The 19,942-nt window shown below is 33.5% G+C and overlaps 1 protein-coding gene and 1 long non-coding RNA gene across 7 annotated transcripts in view; one reads left to right on the top strand and one right to left on the bottom strand.

The window, feature by feature from the left end:
- Positions 1–19,942, bottom strand: part of LOC127724637 (uncharacterized) — a 640,225-nt gene that overhangs the window by 461,137 nt on the left and 159,146 nt on the right. For all 5 annotated transcript variants that reach the window (XR_007992624.1, XM_052231644.1, XM_052231645.1 and 2 more), the window contains exon 13: positions 1,963–2,230. Coding sequence is in view for 4 of the 5 variants with exons in the window: in XM_052231644.1 (XP_052087604.1) it covers positions 1,963–2,230 (268 nt within the window). In the remaining variant the exon portion in view is untranslated. The remainder of the gene's footprint in view (positions 1–1,962; positions 2,231–19,942) is intronic.
- LOC127724793 (uncharacterized) overlaps positions 18,292–19,942 on the top strand; it is a 152,796-nt gene continuing 151,145 nt past the window's right edge. For both annotated transcript variants that reach the window (XR_007992700.1, XR_007992699.1), the window contains exon 1: positions 18,292–18,386. This is a non-coding gene — a long non-coding RNA (uncharacterized LOC127724793). The remainder of the gene's footprint in view (positions 18,387–19,942) is intronic.

The following is a 19,942-nucleotide window of genomic DNA, read 5'->3' as shown; positions in this document are numbered from 1 at the left end:
GTTTTGGAGAACAGGTGCGGACAAGTTCAAATTTAAAAGCGGCGGAAGAAGAAGAAGAATAATAAGAACTGAGCAAAAACAATAAGTCTTCCCAAACTTTGTTTGGGTGACTTAATAAGAACTGAGCAAAAACAATAAGTCTTCCAAAACTTCGTTTTGGAGACTTAAAAATCCACCCCCAAACTTTTTGAACCCCCCCTTGGAGTAATTACCCTCAATCTCAATCCCAGCCTTCCCTTTGTGATATGGAACCTTGTGGTACAATTTCAGAGAGATCCATACGCTCACACACAAGTTATTGTCTGGAAACTACGAAAATGCTTGTTTTTGGCCCCTAATTCCTAAACTGTTGGTACCATAACCCCCATAATCAATCCCCAACCTTTCTTTTGTGGTATTGAACCTTCTGGTAAAATTTTCATAAGGATCCATTCACTTAAACAAAAGTTCTAAAGTTATTGTCCGGAAACAAAATGTGTCTTCGGACGACGATGACGACGACATGATAGCATTATACAAACGCAAAAAATTTTTGCGATGTATAAAAGAACTAAGTCTAATTATTAGTAAAATATGGTAAAATGAAAATAAATATTTTCAAAATTTTGCTCTGGATACTTCCAAATTTCATAAAATTCCACGTGGGACTGACAAATACTTTTAATTCATTTTTAAAAATCTTAAAAAATTTAACCACAGACTTAATTTAAATTTTGATGCCGCCACCGCAGCGATTGAATCTAGGATTGCTATGTCTTGCTTTCCAACAACAAGGTAAGATTTTTTGTAATGTTTATTTCTCTTTTATCATGAGTAATAGGAATGTGCGAAACTTGCAAGTTTTATTAATACACTCAGGCACCATTATGTGCAACAAAAGCAACATAATATAGTATACAAAATAATAAATTGGTCAATAAATATTACAAATAAAAAATAACGCAACCCTTTTATCACTACGGGTGAAAAAGAGGTTTTCAGTATTTGTGAAATGAGTTCAGGATAGTACTAGCGTAGAATAAAATTTTAAAGATAGATTATTAATAGAGTTCATGCACTTTGCATTGATTTTATATTGACCAGGCTTTACGAATAAGGTTTGTCAGAATTAATTCTGTTCCGCTTCAGAATTTTCTGTTGTTTTGGTATCGGACGATTCCATGGGTAAAAATCACTGGGTCAGGTTGAATTAATGAATGCAAGTCCTCAGGCTTATACTTGTCAACAGTTTTCATTTGACGTCAACCTCATTTCATGAATCAGTGATCAAGGTTAAGTTTTCGTGGTCAAGTCTATATCTCAGATACTATAAGCAATAGGTCTCCTATATTTGGTGTATGGAATGATTGTAAGATGTACATGTCCAACTGGCAGGTGTCATCTGACCTTGACTTCATTTTCATGGTTCAGAGGTTAAAGTTAAGTTTTTGTGTTTCGGTCTGTTTTTCTAATACTGTATGCAATAGGTCAACTATATTTGGTGTATGGAAATATTTTACGATGTACATGTAAGTTTGGCAGGTTTTATTTGACCTTTTCACAGTTCATTGCTCAATGTTAAGCTTTTGTGTTTTGGTCTGTTTTTTTCTTAAAATAGAAGCAATTGGTCAATTTGGTGTATGGAATGGTGGTAAGGTGTACATGAATTTTGGCTTGGTTTATCTGACCTTGACCTCATTTTCTTTCATCATTTTAAGTTAATGTGATTCTTGTGTAAAACTTTATATTTAGGACTATCAACATAAAATCAATGGACAATAAAGCAGGCTAGACATTTCAACGTGGCACTCTGGTTTTTCTTGGCTACATCAAAGGATATAGTACATGAAATGTAATGCATTCTCCTTCGCCTGACAAAAATCCATATTCCAACTGTATCATTGGAGCAGCATGAAATTAAATATGATCATACAGATAGATCAGAAGAAAATTTGAGAAAATAGCAATAACAATGATTCTTACCTAGATATAGGTATCATCATCTCTTCTTGTTGGTTACTACTGTCTTCATTTTTATCCATATCATCAAAAACCACTTGTGTCATCTCTAAAGTTTCCTCTTCCTGCTGTTTATCATCTTCATCATCAATATGTTGAGATTTATCCAAAAGAATACTATCTCCTTCTTCTAGTGCAGTTATTTGTTGTGCAATTTCCTGTGATGACGAACTGCAATTTTCATCAGCTAATGAAGCTAAAATATCTGCTAGAGACTTGTCTTGACTGTTTGCTGTAAACAAAAACTTCAAATTTTAAGGGCTAATTACAGACTTTATTGCTCAGTGTTCAGCTATCAATATTGGTTATTAAAGGAATGATAACCTGTTACAAGTCTCAATTTTATTGAACAATAGATGACTTAGGATCTTCCACGAGAGAACAGAAGTTTGTAACTGCCAAAGGTCATTACGGTCATGTGACGCCATTGGTCAATTCTTAAAAGCAGATATCCGAAGGTTTTTAACAAAAATCAACGATTAAGCGTATCGAATTCGTGGGAAAATAGTACAACTTAGTGCAGGAACTAACAGTGTTTCTTTTGAAGATACTTTCACGCGTGGATGTATTTTTAAACATCATGAAAAAGAATTTATTTGATTCAGTTTTGGAAAATTGTCAAGTTACGCTATAATGGTGACGGCCTTACAAGGCCACATGTCTGAGGTGGACAATTCTCCTCGAGATGAGGAAATGATTGATGCAATCAAGAGAACAGAGATAATCGCTAATTTGGCAGCAAATATGTTAACTGTTCAGGACGCTGTTACTCAGAAAAAGTCCCTAAAACAAAAGCGAACACAAATGCACAGAAGATTAAAGTTGACAATGACATTTACACAATTAACAGTGAAAGTGAAGTGTCTGATAATGGTCTTGAAGATATATTCGATGATGAGGATAAGTAACTGAATATTGACGATATAGTGGACACAAATGACAGTGTGGAAAACAAAACTTTTCTAGATGAACTGGAATAAATGTATGAAGAACAAAAGAAATTTGGGGAAAAAATAGATGATCAGATGGTAAAGTTAGCTGATCAGGCAATCAACAAGCCATTGAAAAGAGAGACACTGACAAAATTAGATGACACTTATTTAGTCCCAGAAAACTGTAAATGTTTACACATCCCTAAAGTCAACAAAGAAATCTGGAGAGGTTCAGGGGTTCAAATTAGCGGCAGTCCGAGGTCTGAAACCTTCCATTTACGGGTTCAGACCTTCAGACCGGTAGTTAGTTACACCAGAGTTAAAAAAAATTAAAAAGCATTTTGAACAAAAATATAAAAATCTAGTATAAAAATAATCTTAAAATGTGCAACTATACTGAAAGGAAACTTATGTGAATGCCTAAATTCTTCACAATTGATTTGATGTGTAGTCACATGACCGGTCATCGTACAGGTTAACAGGAAACTTGAGAATATAATAATAGAACTGAAGTAGTAAACGTATGAGTCTGTTTGGTTTTAGGGTGACCTCTTCCCAAAGAAACACTGATGAAACGGGTGATACAGCGAGTGTGATTGATTAAACGGCTTAACGCAGCCCAAAGACAGGATCTGGCTTAAGACCAAATATATGACAGGGAAAAACGAGAACGTAGACTTTACCCACACACAGTGAAAGGAAAAGTGCCCTTGTTCGTTGGACAACATTTTAAAACTTTACCTCTAAAAAAATCATGATGAAAAAATTCCTCCCAGCATCTATATATCTTGCCAAAATATGTGATTAAAATAAACTGACCCCAAGTTTGAAAAGAAACTGTTATCTGACCCAAAGTTAGGACAGTGTGTTCTAAAGCAGCAATTAAAACCAAAACAATTTAAAAGGTACAAACTGTTATTCATTAACACAGCATATAGTGTTGGGGAAAAGGGGCAGCATATCATATAGTTATAAACGGACATAACTGAAGAACAGTAAAAGTGATGCTACACAAATTTGAACTTGATCTGAGTTTTGTGTGTAAGTCTCATAACATTTGGTTGAGGCTAACTTAAGTAGAGAACAGAAACTAAAAATTCAGCAATTTTTCTATTTATAAAGGGGCATAACTCAATAATGGTTAAAGTGACACTACCCAAATTCAACTTGATCTGTGTTTTATCAGTGGAAGTCAAAATTAAACATTGCATTGTATAAAGCATTGATTGTAGTTGATTCAACTATAATCATGGACAAAGGAAGATAACTCCAATTTAAAAAAAAATAACTTGAAATTTAGAAGAAACTAAAAATTAAGCAATTTTTCCATTTATAAAGGGGCATAACTCTAGAACAGTTAAAGTGACGCCACCAAAATTCAAACTTGATCTGTGTTTTGTGATAATGAGCATTGTATATAAGTTTCATAACATTTGGTTGAGGCAAACTTAAGTTAAAGAATGGAAACTAAAAATTTAGCAATTTTTCAATTTATAAAGGGGCATAACTCTAGAACGGTTAAAGTGACGCCACCAAATTTCAAACTTGATCTGTGTTTTGTGATAATGAGCATTGTATAAAAGTTTCATAACATTTGGTTGAGGCAAACTTAAGTTAAAGAACGGAAACTAAAAATTTTGCAATTTTTCCATTTATAAAGGGGCATAACTCTAGAACGGTTAAAGTGACGCCACCAAAATTCAAACTTGATCTGTGTTTTGTGGTAATAAGCATTGTGTATAAGTTTCATAACATTTGGTTGAGGCAAACTCAAGTTAGAGAACGGAAACCAATTTTGGGACGTACGGACGGACGGACGTACGTACGTACGTACAGACGGACAAGGGTAAAACTTAATGCCCCCACCGCTACGGCGGGGGCATAAAAATCCATCAAAGGATGATGGAAATTATGAATTTTATTTCCATCCGCATTCTTTTGATGGAAAATTTGATGACATTTTTAACCCCTGATGGAAAATTGGATGGCATTTTTACCCTCTGATGGAAAATATGATGGCATTTATTCCACTTGATGGAAAATAGGATGGAAATAAAGGAAGTTTGATGGAAATTGGACTTAAACATTTTCTTTGATGGAAAGTGGGATGGAATTTGGACTTAGAATATTTTGTTGATGGAAAGTGTGATGGTATTTAAACTCTGTGTCATTTTGCTTGATGGAAAAAAACTTAGAAAATTTCAGCAAAATTGTGTCTGAAAATTTAACATCCCTTACTGAAGTAAAAAGTTTTCTATTATCTTGGAGCAAACAAATTTGTTTACAAGAAGTACAAGCAAGAAAGTTACATGTTGTTGCAGCTGTAACCTGTAACATAATCTCTCAATGTTACTGCAATAATATTTGTTCGTGAGAAAGTTGCAGTATTTTGCTGCAATGTTGCAAGAAAGAGTTTGTTTGCTAGAAAGTTGCAACAAACAATTTCCTAAACTGTGCAATACACTTATGATATCTTGTAACAGGAAAAGATTTCAAGAATACTTTGGTTTTTATTTCAACCAGTGTAAACTTATTAAATGTGACATATTATTTTTTGTTAAAATTACTTTTTGTCTCTAATTATATGACTGTTCTGTAACCAATACTTTTATTTTTACATTTTCCATCAAATGATAATGTATACACCCCTTGCAGAAATAAATCCTGACAACTTTTATAATAAGGATATCTCAAGATTTTCCTGGGATATCCTGAAAATATCCTGTTAGGCTATAAGTCCTTTTTTTAGGAAAAATTTAATGGGAGAATTCCAGAAAATGTCAGCACTTTCAAATCAAGCAGCTTAAAACTGGGGGAATTCTCAGGATATCTCAAGACTTTCAAAAATCATATTATATAAACCAGAATATATCAGGACTTTTCGATCATCATTCATCCAACTTTCAGGACATTTACAAATTCTATCTGAATGGAAAAAAAAAAAACAAAAGTCCTGGATGATTCCTGGTATTGGGACTTAAGAAAAAATATAATCTGTTTAATGTATTACAAATTCAACCAAATAAAAAAGTAAAATCTTTGGGACTGAAATTCACTATTGTTTGTTAAATATATATATATTCACATGAAGATACAGTGTTCTAGCCAGGATTTAAAAAGGGCAGGGTGCTCTAGTCAGAAAAATAACAATTTTATTTGTAAAATGTCATTGAATAAAGGGCAATTAAACCAACAACAAATGGAAGTTTTTAACGACCTTGACTGGCTATACAGCCCTTGCACGGTCGGCTCGGTGCCCCCAGGGGTTTGGTGAGCGTTTAAATAATTTTGTGCCATCGGTCAGGAACAGGTGGAGGACGCCATTTTGGTAGGCCGCCATCTTGGTTTTGTGAGTTGTTTTGGTTTTTCTTTTGTTGACTATTTTGATGTTATGTCTTCACAACGGCTGCTTTCAGGGCCAGATTGGTCAGCTTGGCAGCCCGCTAACCTCGATGATGGAGTACTGGTAGATGAGTCTCGGACGTAGTATTAACGATGACAGGAAGCAATATCAGGACCAAAGTCGTGTGACAGTGAAATGGCGGTCCATCATCTAACACCTAGGATACAGCCCTCGGACGTCACTCGGCATACCACTCCCCCATCCATAATGGGTTTTGGAGTGTATGTTGACGCGGGAATTTGCCCCTACGCGGATTATAGCCTAACGTAGTCTGTACAGCGTTGGATTGGTTTCAGTCATCGAAAGTAGTAAGTCATTGATCCATCAAACTGTAAACCCTCATCAAAGATAGCGGGTAAAGGAGAGCTGACCCAGCACGTCCGTTCAGTTGTAATGACTGAGACGTGACTGAATATAATGTGAATGGCAATTAAACCAAAAGAAAACTCAGGCACTAAAGTAAAATCAAGTTTCAGTGAATGGAGGTGAAGATGAAAAAAAAAACAATTTTCAAAATATTTATTTTCTAAGTGTTTTCAGGTTAAAATAATTAAAAGAAATATTCTAATATGCATTTGCATTCAATTTCTTTTATATTTATTTAATTACGAAAAAAAAAACATAAATAAACGGAATATATTGTGAAAAGGTGATAAAAAAGGGGAAGTAACTCATTTTTTTTTGGCAAACATTTTTGAAATAGACAAATTGTTTTTGACATAGTCATAGGGGCCTAAAGCAAAGATTATTGGTGTTTAATTAACAATGTGTTTGACACCAAAGCTGTCAGGTGAAGCCATGCACTTAATGGGTCACTTAATTTTACAGTTTACACAGCTAGCTGAACTTCCTGGTCATGGAAGAATTACGAATTTCAGTTTGACCGTATTTCAAAGTAAGAAAAATGCCGAGATTTTCGCGATATAAACGGCAGGGAACTCGAGAAACGCCAACGGCTGTTTTGCCAGACAAGCTGGGGCTTTTCTGATTTTCTCCCAAGTTCAGATAAGTGCGTTTTTATTAATTATCAGATCAATGATCGACATCATGAAACATTGGTTTCTCAACTTGTGTAAAATGTAAACAAATCATGACCACGTGTTTTTTGTAATTGTACTGAACAGTTCGAACCTAGAAAAAACCGTTCTAGATAATGCGGCCAATAGTTCATCCGCATGCACCCTGTGCCGATTAAATTAACGTTGTATTTTTCTTTTATTTAAAACTGGGCAGTTGTAATATTTTTATGTGACACCCTTGATCTATTTTCATAATACCGGTACGGGAACGGATCAACTTTTGATCAATATAATATGGGGCGAGATTGTCACTTTGACGTTAGCGCACTTGAGAAATACGTCATCAAAATGTGATTACGCTGATATGGAGATCAAACTTGAAAATACGATGCTGGAAAATCCGATGCAGATGTTTTCAGATAAGTGCATTAAAAATTTAATTCAACATGTGTATATTATGATTATAAATTATAATTTATTGAGGAACTATGATTTTTTTATAGTTTTTATTTGAACAAATCAACATCAGAAACAGTCTGAAATCATAAACTGAAGATTATATTTATTTTTAACATGAGTTTTTGACAATGAATAATCTTGTTGTCACATAACAGGCATACCTGGTAGACATGTAAAAAAATATTGAGTTGTGTGAATGGTTATTTGGTGAAAATAATAAGTCGCCGGTTTTTAATCTTCAGGGGATAAAAAAAGGGGGAGGGTAATTAATTTGATTCCAAATGGCTTCCAATGTACTGTATAAACATGCAATAATATTTCTATTGAATTTATTGCTTCAAAACGTCTTGAACAATTGATTCTTTGTGGATTTTTTTTTTACTTTTAGGGGATTTAATGATTTTAAAATGGAGCTGCCAATTTTGATAGTAAACAGATTGCATGCAGATTCCAGTTACCTTTACTCAGCAATACTAGTTGGAAGTACAGAGACAGCAAATTTAATTACAGAAAGGAGAAGAACTTAACATGTATCCTTTATATCTGATTTTTATTAAGCCTAAATTAATATATTGTTTGTTTCCCCAATCCCGACACCGCCAAGCCAGGTGTGGGTAGGTAGGTAGGGAAATAATTTAATTTTTTCCAAAAAGCTGGAACAATATCGGTCGATCTGGCAAGACTGAAAATTTGAACTGAATAAAATAATATTTGACTTAGTTTTGACAATAAAATTTTATGAGTCGGACCCGTTTTTGCAGGGTCGGTAGCTATATATATAGGGATTGGGGAAACAGACAATATTTTATTTTAGGCCTAATATAATATTTGAAACTGAACAGCGAGCATCGTTAAGCCTTGGTGAACAATGTGTATCTAAATACAATTATTGAATTAAGACAATGAAATGCTTAAGGGTATAAGTGAACATGAGGAGGAGGGGTTGGGAACCATTTTGATTGGTAATTTAACAATCTAAGCAGCCATTAAAAATGGCCAACAAGTTTGCTAGTAGTAAGTACTAGTATCTAATTTTGATGGGAGTTTAAGGATCTGACATTAAAATAAATACAAGTCAATTTTTTTTAATGGGAACTTGACAGCCATTTAAATAAGCTATTAAACACAGTGATCGGGAAGGACGTCCGCCTTGCGCCAATTGCCCTTTTCGACCAGAAATGGTGCATAGAGTGACAAATGTAAGAGCCCATGTGGCGCACGATATTTTCCTTTCCGTTACAGTCTTCACGATGAACTGCTAAATCTACAGGCCCGGAGCTCAATTTTTGAAAATTTTTAGTTAGATTCTGTTGGCTTGTAGATATGATTTTTACAAGCCTGGGCTGCCTGGGCTGCCACTCAGCGTGAAGACTGCCGTTATGAAACATTTGAAATCGTAAAATGGATTCCGATTGTGTTTCGTGTCGCCATGTGTATGTACAAAACTGTGTAGTGTTACTGCCAATGATAGGAGCACCGCCTATATATATTTTTGGGACGTCTCGGGTGTAAACATATTTTGGATTATATCTTTTGGTAAGTACAATGTATTAGAATTTCCGTAATTTTGAAAATATGTGCATGCTCTTTTAGTTCAAAGAAGTGACATTTAAAGTGTTTTATTAACTTTTAAGAGTCAAGAAAAAAAGAAGGTCATAGATTTATAAAAAGTATTAATAAAGAAGATGTGGTATGCTTGCCAATGAGACAAATCTCCACAAGAGACCAAATGACACAAAAAATATGCATATATATACATATCATAAAATTGTGTAGGACATGAGTCATATTTTGTATCATTTTAAAACATTATTTGTTTTATAAAATAGTACTTCTGAAAAAGTAATCTTGCTATAAAATTAGAGATCTGTGGTGTGACTGACAATATGACATTTATATATCCACAAATGGTAAGATAATATATCTTTATATATACATGTATAGTATATAAACTACCCACCAAAAGTATGATATAAAACATGGGCAAGACCCATTATGTTATAGTACAATGATTATGAAAAACAAATATTAAACAAAAAAGAAAGGACAACCTCTTTATTTCTAGGGACAGTCACTTATTATAATGATGATAATTTAGTACTGACATGAGGTTTAATGTATTGTACAGTTATATATCAGCTGCTGAACCAGGGTGGTGGTGGTGGCAATTAAGTCAACATTAGGAGTAAGACTTATAATACTTCTATGCAATAAGTTATGTAGCTCTAAAACTCAGAAAGGGGGAGCCCCCTTTCCTAAATCCACCTCTGAATATTAAATTTTTAGAAGGATTTGACACTCTTAGAAATTGACCCTGCAAGTGACACATTAATACAAATCTTTTCAAAAAGTGTTATTTTCATTTGATAATTTCAGAATTGACAACAAATGTAACTAACTAACTTTATATCTGTACAATGTTAACTTATTCTTTTATATGCTAGATTCTTTTACTGTTATTTTGCAGAATTTGCCATCAACAAATTCAACTTTAAGGACAGCGAGTTCAATGGGACACTGAACGAAAAGATACACACATGTAACAGGACTACCTATAGACGACAGAGAACAAATATTGTTTTATTAAATCACAGAAAATGCCATAAATGGAAAGATTTTCTAAAGACATTCTCCTTACTCATCCATCAAATTCCATCTGATGGTCAATTCTCCATCAAGTTTCCATGCATTTTACATGTAATGGAAATATTCCATTGGTTTTCCATCTGATAGCAAAATTACCATCAGTTTTCCATCAGATGGCAAAAATACCATCAATTATCCATCAGATGGCAAAAATACCATCAATTATCCATCAGATGGAAATTATGCCATCAATTTTCCATCATCATGAACACAAATTCCATCAAACCTTTTCCATCAACCATTTTCCAGCATTGATGGAAAGTTGATGGAAAGTTGTTCCAATACTCCATCAACATGATGGAATGTGATGACATTTTTTCCATCACAAAATTCCATCATGTTTGATGGAAAATCTAGGGAAGGGATTTAGGGCAATTACCCCCAAACTCAAACCCAGCTTTCCCTTTGTGATATGGAACCTTGCAGTACAATTTCATAAAGATCCATACACTTACACACAAGTTATTGTCCTGAAACTAGAAAAATGCTTGTTTTTTTGCCCTTTTATGGCCCCTCATTACTAAAATTTTGAGGGAATTACCCCCAAAAATTCAATCCCAGCCTTCCCTTTGTGGTATGGTACCTTGCAGTACAATTTCAGAGAGATCCATACACTTGAACACAAGTCATTGTCCGGAAACTAGAAAAATGCTTATTTTTGGCCTCTTTTTGGCCGCTTATTCCTAAACCTTTTGGGCAATTACACCGAAACTCAATTCCAGCTTTCCCTTTGTGATATGGAACCTTGTAGTACAATTTTATAAAGATCCATACACTTACACACAAGTTATTGTCATGAAACTAGAAAAATGCTTGTTTTTTGCCCCTTTTTGGCCCCTAATTCCTAAAATTTGGAGGCAATTACCCCCAAAATCAATCCCCGCATTCCCTTTATGATATGGAACCTTGTGATACAATTTCAGAGAGATCCATAGACTTATTGTCATGAAACTAGAAAAATGCTTGTTTTTTGCCCCTTTTTGGCCCCTAATTCCTTAAATTTGGAGGCAATTACCCCCAAAATCAATCCCAGCATTCCCTTTGTGATATGGAACCTTGTGGTACAATGTCAGAGAGATCCATACACTTACACACAAGTTATGTCTGGAAGTTACAATAAAATGCTTCGCTGGGGCGCAGCTTGATACGACCGCAGAGGTCGAACCCTGAACAGTTGGGGCAAGAATGGACACAACATTCAAGCTTGATACAGCTCTGAATTTGGATTGTTATTAAATATTTGACACAGCATAGGTTTCTGACACAGAAAGAATGTGGTCTAAGAACTTGAATTTTTTTAATTTACCTATTATGGTCCAATGTCCAAAATCAAAATACATGGTTAGATTCAGCATATCAAAGAACACCATATATTCAATTTTTGTTAAAATCAAACAAAGTTTAATTTTGGACCCCAACTTGGACAAACTTGAAAACTGGGCCCATAATCAAAAATCTAAACACATGTTTAGATTCAGCATATCAAAGAACCCCAAGAATTCAATTTTTGTCAAAATCAAACTAAGTTTAATTTTGGACCCTTTGGACCTCAATGTAGACCAATTTAAAAAACAGGACCCAAAATTAAAAACCTAAATACACGGTTAGATTTGGAATATCAAAGAACCCCAATAATTCAATTTTAGATGAAATCAAACAAAGTTTAATTTTGGACCCTTTTGACCTCAATATTAACCAATTAGATAACGGGGTCCACAAATAAAAAATCTAAATACATGGTTAGATTCAGCATATCAAAGAACCCCATGTATTCAATTTTTGTTGAAATCAAACAAAGTTTAATTTTGGACCCCAATTTGGACCAACTTGAAAACTGGGCCAAAAATCAAAAATCTAAATACATGTTTAGATTCAGCATATCAAAGAACCTCATATATTCAATTTTTGCTAAAATCAAACAAAGTTTAATTTTGGACCCTTTGGACATTAATGTAGACCAATTTGAAAACTGGACCCAAAATTAAAAATCTAAATACACTGTTAGATTCGGCATAACAAATAAATAAATGTGATCAAAGATTTTACAAATCTAATGCGCCATACTGTGCAATTAAAGATTACTTCTTGAAATTTTTCAATATTTGAAATTTGAAAAAAAAATAATATTTGAAGAATAATTCTTTTTAATTTCTGAAATCTGAAATGAGAAAAAATTGGCCCCCCACAATTTCTTTTTATCCCCCCCCCCCCCTTTTTCCCCCAAAAAAATTCTTTCCCTCAAGATATGGTCATAATCTCAATTCAAATTTCCAATGGAGTTGGCAACCATAATTACCCATTTAAATTTACCATAGTGCTAACTTAATCTATTTTATAATAGAATTAATAAAAATATAGTGTCAAATCTTTCATATGGATTTTTTTGTAAAAAAAAAAGATGAAAACATTTGCAGATATTTTTACTGGTCTTCCTTTATAAATATGCATTTCTTTAAACATAATTTAAAAGCAGAGTAAGGGAAGTAACCAAAACGTTGTATTTGGATTACCTCCCTTACACTGTTTTAGATTATCTTTATTGTTCATTAACCATTACTTTATACATAATTTAAAAGCAGTGTAAGGGAGATAATTTCAATGATGTATTTGATTTATCTCCCTTACACTGCTTTAAATTATGTTTTGTACTAAAGTATTTGTCCATTAACCAGGACAACCTTGTTTTTCCCCCTTTTTTGCCCCTAATTCCTAAACGGTTTGAGCCATAACCCCCCAAAGCAAATCCTAACCATCCCTTTGTGGTATGGAAACTTGTAGTATAATTTCAGAGAGATCCATACACCGTTCCACAGTTATTGTCTGGAAACTAGAAAATGCTCATTTTTGGCCCCTTTTTGGCCCCTAATTCCTTAACTGTTGGTACCATAACCCCCAAAATCAATCCCAACCTTCCTTTTGTGGTATTTAACCTTATGGTCAAATTTCAAAAAGATCCATTCACTTAAACTAAAGTTAGAGTGCGAAAACCAATATGTATTCGGACGACGACGCCGGACGACGACGACGACGACGACGACGACGATGCCAACGTCATACCAATATACGAACACAAAATTTTTTTGCGGTCGTATAAAAATGCTTATTTTTTGGCCCCTTTTTGGCCCCTAATTCCTTAAATGTTGGTACCATAACCCCCAAAATCAATCCCCACCTTCCTTTTGAGGTATTGAACCTTATGGTAAAATTTCATTGAGATCCATTCACTTAAACTAAAGTTAGAGTGCGAAAACTAATGTGTCTTCGGACGACAATGACGACGACGCCAAAAAATTTTTTTGTGGTCGTATAAAAACAGTGCACACAGAAACGCCACAAAAATTGTAACCCTTAAAAATCTGGTTGTGCACTAAAACCCCCATGGGGATTTTCAAAAGTTGGCAGGTCTGGATTAGAGGACCTTGAAAAAGAAGAAAGAAGAATACATAAACTGAGTTTTAATGAGCCTTTTTTAGAGGGACAGAGAGTGGAGAAATGTCCAGGACCTCCATAGCAAAAACCACCACCTTATTTTCAACCAAAACATGCAAAAACTTCTGGACAGATACAAGTACAAAAGGGCATCAAGAACAAGAAGATAAAGAGTGGGCTTCACAACAAAGACAAGCGTTAAGTGTAAGTGATAAACACAGAAGAAAATTTCACAGGAGGGAAATTAAAATTTTATATAATAAAATGCTTCCCTGAGCACAGCCTGATACGACCGCAGAGGTCGAACCCTGAACAGTTGGGGCAAGTTTGGACACAATATTCAAGCTTGATACTGTCTGAATTTGGATTGTGATCCAATTTTTGACATAATATAGGTTTCTGACACAAAATAAATGTGGTCAAAGATTTTAATAAACAGCTGCGCCATGAGCCCATGATACGCCCGTCGTCTTGTGTGTGAATTTTTATGCAATAAGCATAAATAGTTTCTGACATACGCCGCGACATGCGAAAACCCCCTTTTTTTTTTACAAAAAACTCAATATCTCTAAAATAAAATTTTGAATCAAAACCAAAAAGTATACAGATCTTTAGATTAATATAACTAAAGAAAAATGGTTAAAAATTGACTATAAAGGGCAATTACTATTTAAGGGGTCAACTGACCATTTTGGTCAAGTTGACTTATTTGTAGATCTTACTTTGCTGAACATTATTGCTGTTTACAGTTTATCTCTATCTATAATAATATTCAAGATAATAACCAAAAACGGCAAAATTTCCTTAAAATTACCAATTCAGGGGCAGCAACCCAACAACGGGTTGTCCAATTCATCTGAAAATTTCAGGGCAGATAGATCTTGACCTGATAAACAATTTTACCCCTATGTCAGATTTGCTCTAAATGTTTTGGTTTCAGAGATATAAGCCAAAATCTACATTTTACCCCTATGTTCTATTTTTAGCCATGGTGGCCATCTTGGTTGGTTGGCAGGATGGCCGGACACACTTTTTAAACTAGATACCCTAATAATGATTGTGGCCAAGTTTGGTCAAATTTGGCCCAGTAGTTTCAGAGGAGAAGATTTTTGTAAAAGTTTACAGACGACGGACGACAAGTGATGAGAAAAGCTCACTTGGCCCTTTGGGCCAGGTGAGATAAAAAAAAACAAAAATTCAATTTTAGTTGAAATCAAACAAAAGTTTAATTTTGGACCCTTCAAACCTTAAAGGGGCACTAGCTACGAGATACATAAAAAATTTAAAATATGATTTTTTTTGTTCAATCATTAATGAAAGTAAAATAATGAAATATTAATTCGCTTTTAGCAGCAAATATGGTTCAATTTTGTCAAAATAAGCTAAGAAACATCGATGATGAATTATTCACTTGCAAGTGAAAAATTCGGCCTCATTGAATCCGTATACATGTGAACTTCAATTTAACCCCTTAGCTAGAGATGGATAACGCATAAATCGTGCGTGATCAGTTATTTAAAGGAAAAGAATGTCAACATTGAAAGTGAAACAAAGGTAAATAATTTGATTGACTGATTCGATCCACAAAAATTCATTCTTTTACAGGTAAAAACGATGATTAACACATATTTTTAATCTATAATATGAAATTAAATAGACCTAGAAAAATCCAATTGCACAAGTAGCTTAATCTATTTATATCTATATTTATGTGTATATCCCTTATATGGCCATCGTAGGTTTTCCAAGGTTTACTCGATAGTTAATTAGTTGGGGTCTAGACTAAAATACTCACGAAACAAAGCTACATATTTTCGAGTCCATGTCCTGTAAATTGTTTATTTTAGACTTTTAATAGTTTGGATAAATGTTTTACATTGTTATAAATCAAATATGAGAATTTGAGTCCAATTAATGAACATGAATTTGACAGCTAGTGCCCCTTTAATTTGGACTAATTTGAAAACAGGGCCCAAAATAAATAAACAGCTGTGCCATGAGCGCATGATACGCCCGTCGTCTTGTGTGTGAATTTTTATGCAATAATCATAAGTAGTTTCTGACATACGGCACGACATGCGAAAACCCCTCTTTTTTTTACAAAAAACTCAATATCTCTAAAATAAAATTTTGAATCAAAACCAAAAAGTACACAGATATTAAGATTAATATAACTAAGAAGTGTGTAAAATTTTAAGCAATAATCATAAATTGTTTTTGAGATACGGTGCAACATGTGAAAACCACCCTTTAAAAAAAAAAAAAAATCAATATCTCTAAAATAAAATTTTGAATCAAACCCAAAAAGTATACAGATCTTTAGATTAATATAACTAAGAAGTGTGTAAAATTTTAAGCAATAATCATAATTTGTTTTTGAGATACGGCGCGACATGTGAAAAACCCCTCCCCCTTTTTTTACAAAATACTCAATAACTCAAAAATAGAATTTTGAATCATCACCAAAAAGTATACTGATCTTAAGATTAATATAACTAAGATGTGTGTAAAGTTTTAAGCAATAATCGTAAATTGTTTTTGAGATACGGCGCAACATGTGAAAAAAAACACACACCTGTTTTAGATACTAAGTCCCGAAACTCAAAAAGTTCTAATCTTATTTTCACCAAAAAGTATACAGATCGTTTGACCATTATAAGAAACAACTATATTAAGTTTCATGAAATTTGAATACCATAATACGTCCCGTCAAAATTTTGACGGGCGTATAAAAATCTAAATGCACAATAAGATTCAGCATATCATAGTGCCGCAATAATTCAGTTTTTGATGAAATCAAACAAAGTTTAATTTTGGACCCATTGGACCTCAATGTAGACCAATTTAAAAATGGAGCTCTGAATATCCAAAATAGTAATACAAGGTTAGAACCCCCAAAAATTAAAGACTTTAAATTAATCCCATTGAAATTGGTTAAAAGATTTGTATTTATTTTCAATTGAAGATTTCATGCTATTGTGCAATAATGTGTTATTGCGCAATACTGTGCTATTGTGCTACACTGTGCAATTGAAGATGTCTTGCTATTGCGCAATACTGTGCTATGGCGCAATACTGTGCAATTGAAAATTTCTTGCTATTACGCAATACTGTGCATATTGAAGATTTCTTGCTATTGCCCAATACTGTGCTATTGAAGATTTCTTGCTATTGCGCAATACTGTGCAATTGAAGATTTCTTGCTATTGCGCAATACTGTGCAATTGAAGATTTCTTGCTATTGTGCAATACTGTGCAATTAAAGATTTCTTGCTATTGCGCAATACTGTGCTGTTGCATAATACTTAGTTAATCTGTTATATATAATAATTTACACACTCTGTCTGGTGTGTATCTCCTGCAATATCAGTGTTTGTTGCTTTAATATATAAATCAGAAATAATCAATGTAAAAATAGAAAATATTTTGGGAAAAAAAATCCAAAATTATGAAAAAAAAATCCCTATTTTTTGAAAAAATTTGAAATTTTGAAAAATCTTGAAGAAAAAAAGTATGAACCCCCCCAAAAAAATTGGAAAAAAAAGCTTGATACAGGTCTGAATTTGGATTGTAATTAAATATTTGACACATTATAGGTTTCTGACACAGAATAAATGTAGTCAAAGAGCTTGAAATTGGTTATATGATTTGAATTTATATTCAATAGGAGATTTCTTGCTTTTGCGCAATACTTAAAAAATCTGTTTTCAGACTATATACAAAGAATTAGCAAAATAAACTGTAACCCTCAATTTTTCTTTCGAAAAATTGACAATTTTATTAAAACATGTGGTACAATTTCAGAGCAATCAAAATACTTATACAGAAGTTATTGTCCTGAAACAATAAAAATGCATGTTTTGGGCACGTTTTTCGCCCCTAATTCCTAAACGGTTGGGACCATCACCCCCAAACACAATCCCAACCTTCCTTTCGTGGTATTGAACCTTTTGGTTGAATTTCATAGAAATTCGAAAACTAAAACTAAAGTTATTGTCCAGAAACCAAATGTCTTCGGACGACGACGTGATAGCAGTATATGACCTCAAAATTTTTTTGGTGTCGTATAATTACAAAAGCATTTTGAACAAAACTATAAAAATCTTAAAATATGTAACTATACTGAAAGGAAACATATATGATTGCTTACATTCTTACATTCAACTGATTTGATGTGCAGTCACCGGTTGTTGTAAAAGATACCGGGATACTGGAGAATATAAAATAAGAGCATAACATAACTTCTTATTTATAATAACGAGGAAACAGTATGAGTCTGTTTGGTTTTCAGGTGACCTCTTCCGAAAGAAACCCTGATGAAACGGGTGATACAGCGGGTGTGATTGTTGAAACAGCTTAACACAGCCCATAAACTGGAATCCACTTGTATTACGCTACACTCAAATAAACTGCTTCGCTGAGCGCAGCTGGATACGCCCGCAGAGGTCCAACCCTGAACAGTTGGGGCAAAAATGGACACAATATTCAAACTTGATACAGGTCTGAATTTGGATTATAATTAAATATTTGACATATTACAGGTTTCTGAATAAATGTAGTCAAAGAACTTGAAATTGGTTATATGAATTGAATTTATATTCAATTAAAGATTTCTTGCTGTTGTGCAATACACTGTGCTGTTGCGCAATACTTAGTAAATCTGTTGTCAGACTATAAACAAATAAAGTTCAATTAATTCTCAATGTCATATTAGAAAATTATGAAAATCAAAAGGAGCTTACATCAATAAATATAAACAATTCACCAAAGTTTCATGGGAATTGCTGACAGCATTTTTGAGTTATTGTCAGAAAACTGGAAAATCCCCCTTTTTTAATGAATAAAACCCCATAACTCAGAAATGTAAAATGTAAAATTTATAAAATTCTAAAGGGAGCTTACATCAATAGATATAAACAATTCACCAAAGTTTCATAAGAACTGCTGAAAGCATTTTTGAGTATTTGTCCGAAAACTGGAAAATCCCCCTTTTTTTTAATAAAACCCTGCAACTTGGAAACGTAAAATCTAAAATTTATAAAAATCGAAAGGGAGCTCATGTCAATAGATATAAACAATTCACCACAATTTTTTTGCAAGTTGGTGAAAGTATTCTTGAGTTATTGTCCAAAAATTGGAAAATCCCCCTTTTTTTCATGAATAAAACCCCATAACTCTGAAACATAAAATCTAAAATTTATAAAAAACGAAAGGGAGCTCACGTCAATAGATATAAACAATTCACCAAAGTTTTTTGCAAATTGGTTAAAGCATTTTGAGTTAATGTCCGACATGTTGACGACGGACGGACAGACGGACAGACGGACGGACGGACAGACGGACAGACAGACAATGGTATACCATAATACGTCCCGTAAACGGGCGTATAAAAATCTAAATACATGTTTAGATTCAGCATATCAAAGAACCCCATATATTCATTTTTTGTTGAAATCAAACAAAGTTTAAATACTGGACCCTATCTTGGACCAACTTGAAAACTGGGCCCATAATCAAAAATCTAAACACATGTTTAGATTCAGCATATCAAAGAACCCCAAGAATTCAATTCTTATTAAAATCAAACTAAGTTTAATTTTGGACCCTTTGGACCTTAATGTAGACCAATTTAAAAAACAGGACCCAAAATTAAAAATCTAAATTCACGGTTAGATTTGGAATATCAAAGAACCCCAATAATTCAATTTTAGATGAAATCAAACAAAGTTTAATTTTGGACCCTTTTGACCTCAATATGAACCAATTAGATAAAGGGGTCCACAAATAAAAAATCTAAATACATGGTTAGATTCTGCATATCAAAGAACCCCATATATTCAATTTTTGTTGAAATCAAACAAAGTTTAATTTTGGACCCCAATTTGGACCAACTTGAAACTGGGCCAAAAATCTAAAATCTAAATACATGTTTAGATTCAGCATATCAAAGAACCTCATATATTCAATTTTTGCTAAAATCAAACAAAGTTTAATTTTGGACCCTTTGGACCTTAATGTAGACCAATTTGAAAACTGGACCCAAAATTAAAATCTAA

Source organism: Mytilus californianus, unplaced genomic scaffold, assembly GCF_021869535.1.
Source record: "Mytilus californianus isolate M0D057914Y unplaced genomic scaffold, xbMytCali1.0.p SCAF_14, whole genome shotgun sequence".
Lineage (NCBI taxonomy): Eukaryota > Metazoa > Mollusca > Bivalvia > Mytilida > Mytilidae > Mytilus > Mytilus californianus.
This window is presented reverse-complemented; position numbering and strand designations above follow the sequence as displayed.